This window comes from Neopelma chrysocephalum, unplaced genomic scaffold (assembly GCF_003984885.1).
Source record: "Neopelma chrysocephalum unplaced genomic scaffold, ASM398488v2 Primary Assembly neopelma1_23, whole genome shotgun sequence".
Classification (NCBI taxonomy): domain Eukaryota; kingdom Metazoa; phylum Chordata; class Aves; order Passeriformes; family Pipridae; genus Neopelma; species Neopelma chrysocephalum.
In genome coordinates this window covers 26,040,163-26,052,601 of record NW_020897691.1, presented here as the reverse complement: position 1 = coordinate 26,052,601, position 12,439 = coordinate 26,040,163, and the positions used below count along the sequence as shown (strand labels likewise).

The 12,439-nt window shown below is 38.0% G+C and overlaps 1 protein-coding gene across 6 annotated transcripts in view; it reads left to right on the top strand.

Moving 5' to 3' along the window:
* The window catches only part of L3MBTL3 (L3MBTL3, histone methyl-lysine binding protein), an 87,338-nt gene that overhangs the window by 7,753 nt on the left and 67,146 nt on the right, over positions 1 to 12,439 (top strand). For all 6 annotated transcript variants that reach the window (XM_027691253.1, XM_027691270.1, XM_027691261.1 and 3 more), the window contains one exon: positions 7,120 to 7,231. In XM_027691253.1, coding sequence (XP_027547054.1) covers positions 7,120 to 7,231 — 112 coding nt within the window. Of the gene's footprint in view, positions 1 to 7,119; positions 7,232 to 12,439 lie in introns of those variants that run through there.

Sequence of the window (12,439 nt, the reverse complement as noted above, 5' to 3'; positions counted from 1 at the left end):
CGCCGCTCCTGCCGCCCGCGGGCACGGCCTGCGTGGGGAGCGGCGGGGGGCGCGCCCCGCGGCCGTGCCACTTGTCCCACTCGAGAGCGCGGTTTGAGCCGTCAGGGTTTTTAGGTTTGAGTAACGCTTCTTGGAAAGGAAGCCCCCGGAGATGCGGCAGTCTCCCCGGGGATGTGAGGGTCGTGGCCTCTTCTAGGTCTTTTAATTACCTGTGCTTAACAGCGTGGTGTGTAAGCTTCACAGCGAAAGACACCATGAGTTATATTGTCAGTTTTGTTCTGTTTTCTTTCTGATTTCCTCCGTGTAGCTGAGTGGCATTGGACTGATCATTTTTGCTGTTTCTACTCATGAATGGATGCTAAGTCGTCGGTGCTAAAAATCAGGTGGTGGTGAGCATAAAGCTCATGATACAAAAAGTTCAGCATATGCAATTTTAGGAAGTAGTTCATGTTCAGGATTGTAACATAGTTTTCTTAATGCAAATTTTAAAGCTGTTCAGGAAACTGGTGCTTTTTACCAAGGAAGTTATCATGTTCCCAGAAGTTTGTATGATGAACATCTGTAAGAGAGAAACTCCCTGAAAGTAGTGGCTGAAGGCAGTAAAGCTTTCCACTTTAATCCGGGCCGTGCCAGGTGTACGTTTTTTCCTGGTGTTACTTCAACAGCTTTGGCTGTGGTCGAGTTGATCTTCTTGTGAATGGTGCTCTAGTAAAGGTGGCTGAAGCAATGGTCTTGGATGGTGTTTGTTGTCAGCTGGGCAATTGCAATGAACTTGGGTTTTGTTTGCTATTGTGGTGTATGTTTCAGTCTCAGATTAATGAATTTAGCTAGAGTGTTGCTTTTAAGTTTCAATAACTTTAGAAAATGATTGTGATGACTCTTTTTCCTCTGACTTGTTGAGTTTTATTTGGCATCACCTATTCTGTGAAGAGAGATGGTTGATTTTTTATGGGCTGTTCAATTTACTGTCTGTGTTTTTTAATACTGCTGGTAAGTGTGATGGTGGATTGTGAGTGATGGATGTGAGAAGTCAGTGATGAGGTGGCATGAGGCTTACTGAAGAAAGTGATAGCATGTGTGTAGTCATAGCTTGTTAGTGCTCCAGTAGTAGGACTGCTCATTACAATGGGAGATACCAGCTCTTTATGAATTGGAGAGAAGGGAAAGTCTATAAATGCAGAATTGTATTTAGGAGCTAGAGAAGGTGAATTAATTGTTTAAGAACAGCAGAGCTCATGGAGGCTGGTAAGAACTGTCAGATGAGGAAGAGGAGGGTACGAGTCAGACAAAAGGGACATTCAGATGTATATTGAATTAACTTGGGGTAGAAATTAACAATTTGAAATAGGTCAGTGATACTTGGTGTGAAGATTCGGTGCATCACAGTTCTTCTCAAGAAGGTGTTTCCACAGGGGAAGGAAGTAGGCACAAATAAAGGCAGAAGTGTTCAGTAACTTTCTGTGCCTAGTTCAGGTAATTAAGAGAATTTAAGACATAATATTTCAAAGTTGTTGTATGCAACTCTTATTATCTGAGTAGGTTAAATCTCGACTCAGGCCTGCACAGACAATAGCAGAAATAAAGGAGTAATGGTTGCAGAGGAAATACTTATTTGGTGTGAGGTACAGGCTGTTTATAAACAAGAAAAGGTTATGACTGGTAAGTTTCATTAGATGATGGGATAGCTTTCCTGTTGGGTAACTATTGTTGTTATAGTGTTTTGTGGATGTTTGCAAATGAAGTAGTAGAGGAAGGCTGTAACTATTACCTAGTCTCTAGCAATGGTACAACAATACCCGTGTTAGCTTGCTGACAGAGACTAGACTTGAGTGAAGACAGCAAGAACCTCCCTTAGCACTAGTGCAGATTCAGGCTTCACAGCATTTTGTAATGCATTTGTGGCCAGATTCTTTCTTTGAGGGGAAAAAGGTTTAAAACCAAAGTATTGGGAAGCAGGAACAAGGATATATGGTACCCCTGGAGAATCTAACAGTCAGAAATGTAGCAGCAACAGATAAAATAAGAGGAAATAATGCTACGGAGACATCGATAGGAACTCTGGTCCATTTTCTGTACCGAGTGTTAAGAATGGCAAAGAATTTTTAGCTGGGGTGCCTTTGTGAATTCTTAAAAAAGCTATGTATCTTATCTTTAAAATAACGTACTTGTAATAAACTTCATGAACAACAGGCAAAATAGTGAAATTTACTCAAACAGCTTTTCAACATGCAGAATAGAAACATGGCAGGACTAGTAAAGTAGTTCCTAAGCAATGAAAAATGAGATTTTGAGGAAAATGTGGAATCTGCAAATACTTCTTTTAATGAAGCATTAAAATAGTTGCACCTTTAAACAGATACAAGAAAAAGCACATATTAAAATGCGGTGGGTAGCATCAAAGAATTTTACCATTTCCTGCACTGTTCCTGTTGTGGTTGTTTTTCTTTAAGTGAAGAATTTGGTGCAAAAATATGAAGGGTGAGAAAGAGGCAAGCATGGAGCGTGCCCAGCTCAAAGAGGGGATTGCAAAGTGAAAAGCAGGGCTCACCCCGGTGGGTTTACAGTCAATTGGCTTTGCTTTTGCTGTCATTATGAAGCAAGCTTACTACTGTCGGCAAATAGAGGGTGCTTACACTGCAAGGGGTAATTCTGCTTCATGTGGCTTCGGCAGTGTAACAAGTCAGTGCTGGTAGTATTCACATTCTTACATGTTAAATAAAGCTAAGCTGAGTATTTGCTTGTCCCTGGTTGTCTAGAAGTTGGTGTATTTGCAGCTCTGGTACACTGAGTTGTTCCCTGCAGATCCATTTTGTTTTCCTAATTTGCTGGGTAGGGAAAATGTGTCCTTTTAGCTCATGGGTGCTATGCCAGGCAACCTTGGAGATGTCTAAAATAACTGAATGCAATATTAGGACAAAAAACCTCACCTGTTGCCTTGGTTTCTGAACACTCATCAGTGCTGGTGTCACCCAGCCCTGTGGGGAAGAGGACCCATGGCTCAACTCCATAAGGACATCACCTCCCTTGGGACCTCTTTTTCCCTTGGACCTCACTCTTGGTGTCATTTGCTGAGACCTCCCCTGGCTCTACATGCCCAGTTTTGCTTTTCACAGCTGTCAGCTGGGGAGAGGATAAGTATAGGGTAAACCTGCTAGGCTCTCCTGTCATGGTAGCTACAGAAATCCTTGATAGTAGAAATAAAAATACACAGGGATGCATAAAAAGAAAAGGCAAATCATTGCAGATAGGTTATGCTGATCTGGTGTAATGAGATGACTGGTGGCTTTACTGCTGAAATCTCTCTCTGCTGCCCAGTGACCGGTATTGAGTTGACCCTGCTGGTTAGAAATTGTATGGACATATCACAGTTGGCGTCTTAGATTTTAAAAGTTTGGGCAGGTGTCAGGTAGTTTTTTTTCTAAAGCACTGACTGGAAGAAAGAGTCCGATTACTACTTGCTGATGTATTCAGTACATAACCCTATAATTATTTCAAAAACTACTTGTTTAGTTGGCATATTCTATCCTGTTTCTTTGTTTTATATCTTTAGAGAGTCTTTCACCTGATGAAACATTTTTAGTGCTGTTACTCTCAATAAGTATTTTTTCTGTGAGGTACTCATTTATTGTTGAACCACTTGGTAAAAATGAAGGTTTTTCAAAGGGTGTGTCTAATCTTATTTTATATGCTTGTTTATTTAAATTAATTTATTATGTAAGTCTAAAACAACATGCTGAAATATTAACATGCAGCACACTTCTCTTGTGGCTGTGAAGACTTAGATACAGTTATATCCCTAATAATGGATTTTGGAGATGCTTTTGGATAACGACTGTTCCAAGTTCTTCCTATTATGTCCTTTCCACCACATCAGATGGCAGTGACAGGCATAAGGACAGTATTGTAGTTACTTTGCCCCATATTCATCTAGCATTTTTACTACTTTTTTGACAGTGCAGCAACAGAAATGATAGCAGATGAAATCATTATGGAAGGAGTTATACTAGTTCAAAGAACTGCATCAGAGCTTTAAAAACAAAAATTAAAATGAGTAGATAAGACATTCTTTAGTCTTCCTTGTACTGAGATTTAGATGTGTATATTGCAATGATTTCATCCTTTTTTAATACCTCATTGCCGTAACAATTTTATTGGTCTGTATCTCCTTCCTCATTATCATTAGTAGAGGGATATAGCCGTATCTTTTATCTGTTTAAACTCAGGAAACCTGGAAACAGATATTTTGTTAAAAGTAATTCCTTTTGGTAAGTTAATTTCTGTCTGCATTGCCCTGTGACCTTTTCATCCCCACCAAGAACACTTCTGAAGGCTGCAGAATGTGAAAAATACAGATCGTGCCTTTGAATTTGAGTTAATTTTAAAAGGAAAGCAATAATGAATACCTTATAAAAAAATTATATAATTATTGCTGTTTGTTACCCAAGGAAAGTTTCTTAAGTGTAATTAAGTTAGAATTTTTATGTTTTCTTGAGACAAATATGCCCTAAACATTTCTGTTACCAATTTTTTATTTACTTTCATGGTTTACACCCTGCTTAAGTAGGCTAGGCTCTAAGTTTTTTTCCCCCCATGTAATTTTCATGTCAATAACAAGAGTGGCACAATCAGAGATGTCAGCATCTGATGGAGCAGTTGTCCTGTCTTGTGCTCCTTGCTCCATGGTACACAGCGGCTGCTGTGAGGAAACATTTCCGCTCAGCTTCCCGAGTCTTTTCCTGTCTTCTGTCATACCTTCTGCAGAACTCATTGCAACATGTTTTCTGTAGTAAGTAAACACAGGAGGGTTGAGTGAAATGTCCTCTAAATAGGATAATAATTTAAGATTACTTCAGCTAATACAGAACACAACTTTGTGTTTGCTTATCCAGGCTAATCTTGGCAAGCTTGTTATACCAACATTCTTAAAACAGCATGTTTCATGTCCTTAAAACTTCATGGGTGTCTGGAGAGATCCAATTTTTCAGCTACTCCTTAGCGACTTGGGTCTTGTGTTCTCGAGGGAAGGCCTGCACCTCTGCCATCTTCCTGCAGTTCAGTTTGATGGAAGCCTGCTTGAGTTGGTCTGCTGCAGTGCTTGGTGGGCTGGAGCTCTGTGGTGTACTGTGCTCTCAGATCAAGCAGAGATCCCAAGTTTTATTGCAGGAACTGCCCTGAGGTAGGGTGGTAGATTTTGTATGAGAGTGATTTTAAAAGATGAGGCCTATGGCTTTGGGGAATTTATCGGTTTGCACTGAATTTGTTTAGATTTATTGAAGTTTTTTAAAATTTTGTGCTTTGATGGTATGGTTTTCTCATAGAGAATTATTGAAAGGTGGAGAAGACACATTGAATCATGTGGTTCTTCCTACTTAAAACTTGTCATATGAAATACATGAAGTTTTCTCAAAGAGCCTTCTGTGAACCCTGCCTGTCATATGGAATGAAGAAGAATGCAGAAGCGTTCACTCTTAGCAGTGGATACTGACGGAGGTCCAGCTCCTCTTGTTGATATTGTGTAGTTACTGTAGTGTAACGAAAGTACCCATGGAGTAAGGTGTTGCTCGGGATTTTGAAGAATTCTGCTAGAAATGAGGAGGAAACCAAGGAGAAATACAAGGGAGTTCACACTGTATACCCAAAACCAGAGTAGTATCTGTCTGTAGTGGTGGTGGTACAGTGATTGGTACAATTTTTTGATAAATACAATGTAAATTTGATTATTTTTCATGTAACAAAGTTAACTAAGCATTTTTCTGTTCTAACTTTTAGTAAAAAACTTCTAGACTACCTGAGTTTACTTCCACTTGGTTTGCATCTTTTTCTGTTATCTGTGAGTGATCTGTTACCTGTGAGCGATCAAATACCATTTTTTCTTTTTCTTTTTTTTTTGGGGGGGGTGAAAATTCAGGATATTCGGAGCATATTAATAGATACTTGTAGATTTGGGCAGTGGGACCTAAGTTAGAAATTAGATTTTAGAAAACAAGGTTAAGCACTGAGGAAGCTCATTATCTATTTGAAAGATCAGAAAGTTTAAATTTCAAAAAGTTCGGAAAGTGTAAATTTCAAAAGGGGCGAGCTTTGGCTAATAGTTCACAAACCAATGACAGAGCTAATTTTGCCTCAAGTTATTTCATCTGCTAGGCGTAGTGCAGAAGTTCTTCAGAAACAAAATTAATGAGTCAGATTCTACATTGAACATGGTAAATCAGGTGCCAGGCCACAGATTTAAAGGTTGCTGGGTTTGTGAGAAGTGGAAAGGAAGAAGCTGGTGGTAGTCACAACTGGCTGCTAGGAACACCTCCAGTTCAGTGCCACTGATGCCATCTTTGTGGCACTGACAAGCAGTTGGCCAAAGCCAGGGGTCAGAGACAAGTGTGGTATACTTCTGTTGCTTGTGCAGATATTTTACCACAGAAGGGGATGTCCAGATCCACTATTTCTGAACACAATATTTATTTTCTCTCCCTTCACTGTTCTGAAACAGAGGGATCCAGTAGGGTCAAGTCTTGCAAAGCAGTAGTTTTGTCTGGTGTATATGTGCTTTCCTATGTGAAAATAGATATTTACAAATGAAATTCAAAGTCTAGTGAAACTGTAGGGAAACAGATAAAGAATATTTGAGTGTCCTGAGTCAGACAGGGAAAATGACAGTTTCAAATTCATTTTGAGATTCTCATTTGAACTTGAGTAAAGCGTTCACGTCAGCATGTTATCCAGTATTAAGGAAATGTGGTTCTGTTAATCAGTCCTTAATTTATTTATTATAGGCATGCACTCATATCTTGCCTTTCCTAGAACAGATGTTTTTCTTAGGTGTACTTGAAATGTTTTCTTCATGTCAATTTGTTTACAGTTCGAAATTTTTCTTTCCTCTCCAATACAGCCTCATTGCCTCCTAGTGTGTGAAACAGGTATTATTTTCAAAGCTTTTAAAAGATTTTCCCTGGCTTTTATTATATCAGTGTATATTATCACCCTTGTCATCTCTTGTCCACATTGCCAGTGTGCAGAACGAAGCATTTTATACTAATCTGTGAAATGAGTTGGAAGAAATCTGGTGATATAAGCATTAAACCACTTACAGAATTTTCAAATAATATTTTTTTTTTTTTTTAGTACATGCATCATGAATGAATCTGCCTCTAGTGGAAATGGTCAAGAGTTTGATGTATTTAGTGCAATGGACTGGAAGGATGGCATAGGTACTTTACCAGGAAGTGACCTAAAGGTAAGATCTGTGATTTTTTTTTTCATAAGCAAAATAAAAATGTTAAATGACAAAAGAATGCATTTCAAAAGCTGGTGTGTAGGTATCTACTTTTATGAATAAAACATGAATCTGCAGTTCTGAGTTAAGAGACTTAGGTTTTAGCTCTGGAGTTCCTTGATTCAGTTTGTGGTGCTGGCACAGACAGCCGACATCCCCGTAGGAAGGCATAAATTAGCACTGCCTCACTATGTAGACAGAAGTAATCAAGTGCACAAAATCCCAAAGAAATCTCAAAAGTGTGAAAATTCGGTCTACTTAAAGCATTATATTACTGTATCGCTAAGAATGTTCATACTGTCATTGACTCTCACGGTCTCAATTCTTAGTTCTTTTTATTTCTAAAAATAGTTTATTTTTGCTGTGCTTTTGTCATGTGGGTGCCTAGAAAAAATGAATTAAGTAAGTGCTTCTGAGCTTGGTACAGTTTAGAAATTTGAATTGTATTGGAATAATACTTTTAATTATATTTTTCACACTGGTAGTGTTTCCTGAAGTAAATTATAACAATTTTGTTTTGTTTTCAGATACTTTTTATCAATCTCTTACTTTTTACTGTGTCCTCAGGTGTCCTTTGCTGTGTTTGCAATTTTGATATTAGAGACTGTCTTGCACCTATTTCCTGTTGATTAAAATCAATATTTTCATATCATTCCATTTAGACTAACACTGAGGAGGTTTTCTCATAGTTTATTATTTAAAAGGAATCTCACAAGAAAACATGTAAACATGTGGCATTTAAAAGAACTTTATATCTTTTGGTGCCTGATAGGATTTCTATTGTTGAAGTGAAGAGTCAAAAAATGTTTGAAATTCAGGACAGACATGTTGCAAATGTGTTTTTGTGTAGGTGTTTTGTAAGTTGTTTTTGTTTGGTTTTTTGTGTGTTTGTTTTTGTGTTCATTTGAGTTTTTTTTTAATCACAGAACAATAGATTAAATTCACGGAATAATTTTCTTTACAGGGTACTTCAGGACACCACCCAGACTAAGTAACCCAGACCTCAGGGTCACCTCAGGGCGAGTTAGATCAGGTTGCTCAGAATTTGGTTATCTCCAGAGTTTGAGATACCACAATCTCTATGGGCATTTTTATATGCTTATAGTAATTTTTTCCTTTTATGGATACTTTGTTGGAATTTCTGCTTTTGTAGCTTGTGCCTCATGCTTCTTGTCCTTTTACTGTGTGCATCTGAGAAGAACCTGGCTCTATCTCCTCTATATCCTCCCATTAACTACCGGAAAACAGCAGTAAAATCTCTCCTTGTCTTCTTAAAACTGAGCAAATGGATTCACTCAGCTTCTCCTTGCACGTCATCTGCCACAGTCCCTGCTTGTTTTGGTGGACTTGCTCCAGTATGTCAGTACCTTTCTTGTACTGGATGCAGTAGCCTGCATATGGTCTCATCAGTGTTAAACAGAGAGGAATAATCTGTTCCCTCATTCTGCTGACTGCCCTCTTGCTCAGGCAGCCCTGGGTGCTCGTGGCCGCCTTTGCTACCAGGGCACATTGCTGACTCATGTTCAACTTGTAGGTTTTCTGCTGAGCTGCTCTCAAATAGTTAGCCGCTGGGCTGTACAAGTGCATTCAGATGCTCTGTTCCAGGTGCAGGGCCTTGTGTCTGTTTTGGTAGACCTTCGTGGTATCTTGTTAGCCAGCTTTCTTCAGCATGTTGAGGTCTGTCTGAACAGCAATGCTGCCCTTCAGTTTATCAGCCATTCCCTTCAATTTGGTAGTTTGATTTTGCTGCCTGTATACACAGAGAAGCCTTTCTTGTTGCTTTTGCGAGTTTATTCTTTGGCTGAGCTTTGGATTTCCTAATTCCATCATTGTACACTACAGCAATATCATCATATACCTTGTCTATATAAAGTTACTTGTTCCACATTCTGCTTACCTTCTTTTTCTTTTGAAGTAAGTCAGGAGTCCCTAGTTCATTTATGTTCACCTTCATCCACATTTGCTTAACTTCTTGCACAATGACATGCATCATTCTCCTGGTGTGATGTCCCTGGTGAGGGAGACAAATTTCCTAGGCCTGTTTACCTTTTAAAGTGGTCTCCTGTATGATCCTGCCAAGCAGATCTCTGAACAAACCAAAATATGCCTCTTCTGAAGTCCAGTGCTGCTGTTTCAGTGTTTGTTTTGCTGACTGCTTTCAGAATTTCAGACTTCACCATCTTATAGTGATAGCCAGGACTATCACCAGCCTCCACATCCCTGAACACTGATGTTTTTTTTTTAAAAAAATGTCAAGGCTTTACAAATTTCTTTCTACTTTAATAAGCAACATTGTGTGAAAGGCAACCATAATACTGAAATGTTTGAGCAATACAAAAGGAACAATGCAGGAAAGTATAATAGTCTCATATAAATCACAGGTTTGTGCTTTGTTCAGTTGTGGTTACCCACAACTTCTGTGTCAGAAGAAGCAAAACAGAAGGAAAGGTTGAGTAATTAATTAATAGAGAAATGGGAAAGTTTCCATGTAAAGTGAGGGAAGGGACTGGGAGGTGTAGCTCAGGGTAACTTCAAGAAACCACGTAAGAGGATTCTTAATGATGTCCTGTTCAGGAAAGCATGAGCTTAATTTTAAGGCTGCTCTTCTGTTTATGTGTTTATCTATTTTAATTTGGAAACAACCATACATGTGATTTTTAGGCAGAGATTCTTTCTTTGGTCCATGCATTAGGGAAGGCACAGTCAGAGCTGCAATAGTAGTCTACTCAGAATAATAAAAGATACAGAGTATTGGCCAGGCAACTCCTTCTCTTGGGGTTATTGTTCGGGGGTTTTTTGTTTGTGATTTTTTAAATATAGAAGCATGGGGTTACTGGATGAAATTGAAATGGAGCCACTTTAAGACTGACTGAAGGAAGAATGTTTTCCAACAATGCCAAATTAGCCTCAGGATGTAGCTGGACCAGAGAGCATTAAGAGTCAGTGAAAGACTAGATGTTTACATAGATATCAAAATAATTTGAGCTGTTAGAACAGTAAGGATTTTTAAGCTTTTATGATAATTGTGACAACTCATATTTCAGGGCTACTTCTAAATATCAATGGCTAAAAGGGTGACTAAGGCTCAAACTGCCACAGCACTTGAAACTATAAATGTGATCATGGAAGATATGTTATGCTCTTTGTGGAATTCTCAGAATAGGGTTTGTGTGGATGATTTACCTGAACTGTCCTGATCACAGATTATTTTAATGTTTTGTCCTGAACCTAAAGTAAATGGCCTTACATAGCAGTAACTTCTTGTAAGCTTGCATGTAAGCTTTCAAAAATCGTAATAACTTGTTCTAACCTGTAATAGTCTTAATACTAAAGGTATCAAACCATTGCCATGTATTTACATTGAAATGCAGTTGAAAAATCTGTGAAAGCATGTAATAGCAAAATACAGAAATCCAAATATTCTTTTTTTACAGCTTGGTAATACAATGTCTGAGGAGTTTTATAACAAATAATAAGCAATAGCTGAACTATTCAGTGCAGACAATGTACTGCTCAAATTCTTACATTTAGTGTTTTCTCTTCCTAAAATGTTAAGGGAAATTGTCTGTGAACACTCAGATTTGGTAAACTGTGTTGTAAGAGCATATTTTAAGTTAGACCTATGCCAAGATGTTGAAATGTTGCTTTTTAATATAGACGTTTTGGGGAGTTACCTACTTGAAGTCCTTATTTTTAGCCATGTAAGTCTTGTGGCATTTGGTTCTCTTTGCTGCTTGCATGATGAAGTTTCATGGTTATTTTAACATACGCATGTTTTAAGAAATCTCTTTTCTTGTGTGCTATATTAGTATCCAGCCTGAGATTATCAGGCAAGTATATATGAACAACTATTCTTTTGAAGAACCACTTCTATTTATTTAGGAACTTATATTCACAAAAATGAAGTCGGTAAAAACCTATTGTAATAGTGTAAAATGTTTCTTGAAACATTTAAAATTAACTTTTCTCAGTATTTTCTTATCATTGCTTAAATCTAATTCATGATACAGAAGAACAGCTAATTCAGAAATAGAAACTTGCATTATTTCTTTTTGTTATGAAGTCCTGTGGGCAGTTTCATGAGTCTTCGCTGATAACCTGCACCAGGGGGCACTCACTTCCCAGTCTAATCAAAACAAGGGAACCAAATCAGATACCAAATCTCTCTTCTCAGCCATACTACTATCTCTTGTGCCTGCATCTGTTTCTACATTGGTAAAATGCTGAAGATGTTCTTCCATGATTTTGCACACTGTTAATTGTTAGTGTTTTGTCACTTGTAATTGGAGAAGGCTGTGGAAATATATTCTCATACAGAATTTGTTAAAAATCTTCAGCAAATAACTAACGCTTCTTGAACATTGCTTTGAGCATGCTGTGTGAGAGATAAATAGTGAGTAGTTGTGGAAAATGCTAGAATTTCAAATTACACAGGGAATAGGGAGAATTAAAAATTCTGCAGTATGATGGACCGAAGACTGAGAACAAAAATGTTATCACTGTATATTAGTTCTTTCAAGATGTTTAAATAAAACAGAAAACTTTTATTCCAGTAGAATTTAAAATAGTTTACATTTTACAGAATGCCTTCATGTGGCAGGCTAAGTAATGTATGCTCATCTGAAAAACATCAGTGCTAACCAGTTACTCTGCATGGTGTGAATGTAAATGTGAAATACTCCTCTTTTTTCTCTCTCGCTCTTTTTTTTTTTTAATCTCTGTGCTGAGTGCACACAGTAACACCATGGCTTCAAGATTTTAATGTACTCATTAAATTGGAAAAACTGTAATAATTTACAGTCATTTCCTACTGCAGTGACAGAAGTTTATAAAGTACTTCTTAATGCGTTTTCTAGTGCTGTGTTTGGAAAGTGAGCAGTTATATACTGCCTGGACTGAATTTTGGTCATTATTTCCAGCTTGCAAATTGTGGTTGAACATAAAGAAAAAAAATTAAAATTTGATGATGAAGAAATTAACCTGTAAATAAAGTTGGGCAGCAGATATTGTAGGAAACCAGCTATAATAGTGTAACATGAATGGTGGAATAATGGTCAGTGGTGTTTGGTATTTCCAGCTGTGCTGTAAAGAAGGACGGTGGTTCAGAGTGCTGTGTTTCTGGGTGCAGGAGTGCAGCAACTCAAGGCAGTAAAGTACATCCTTCCACCT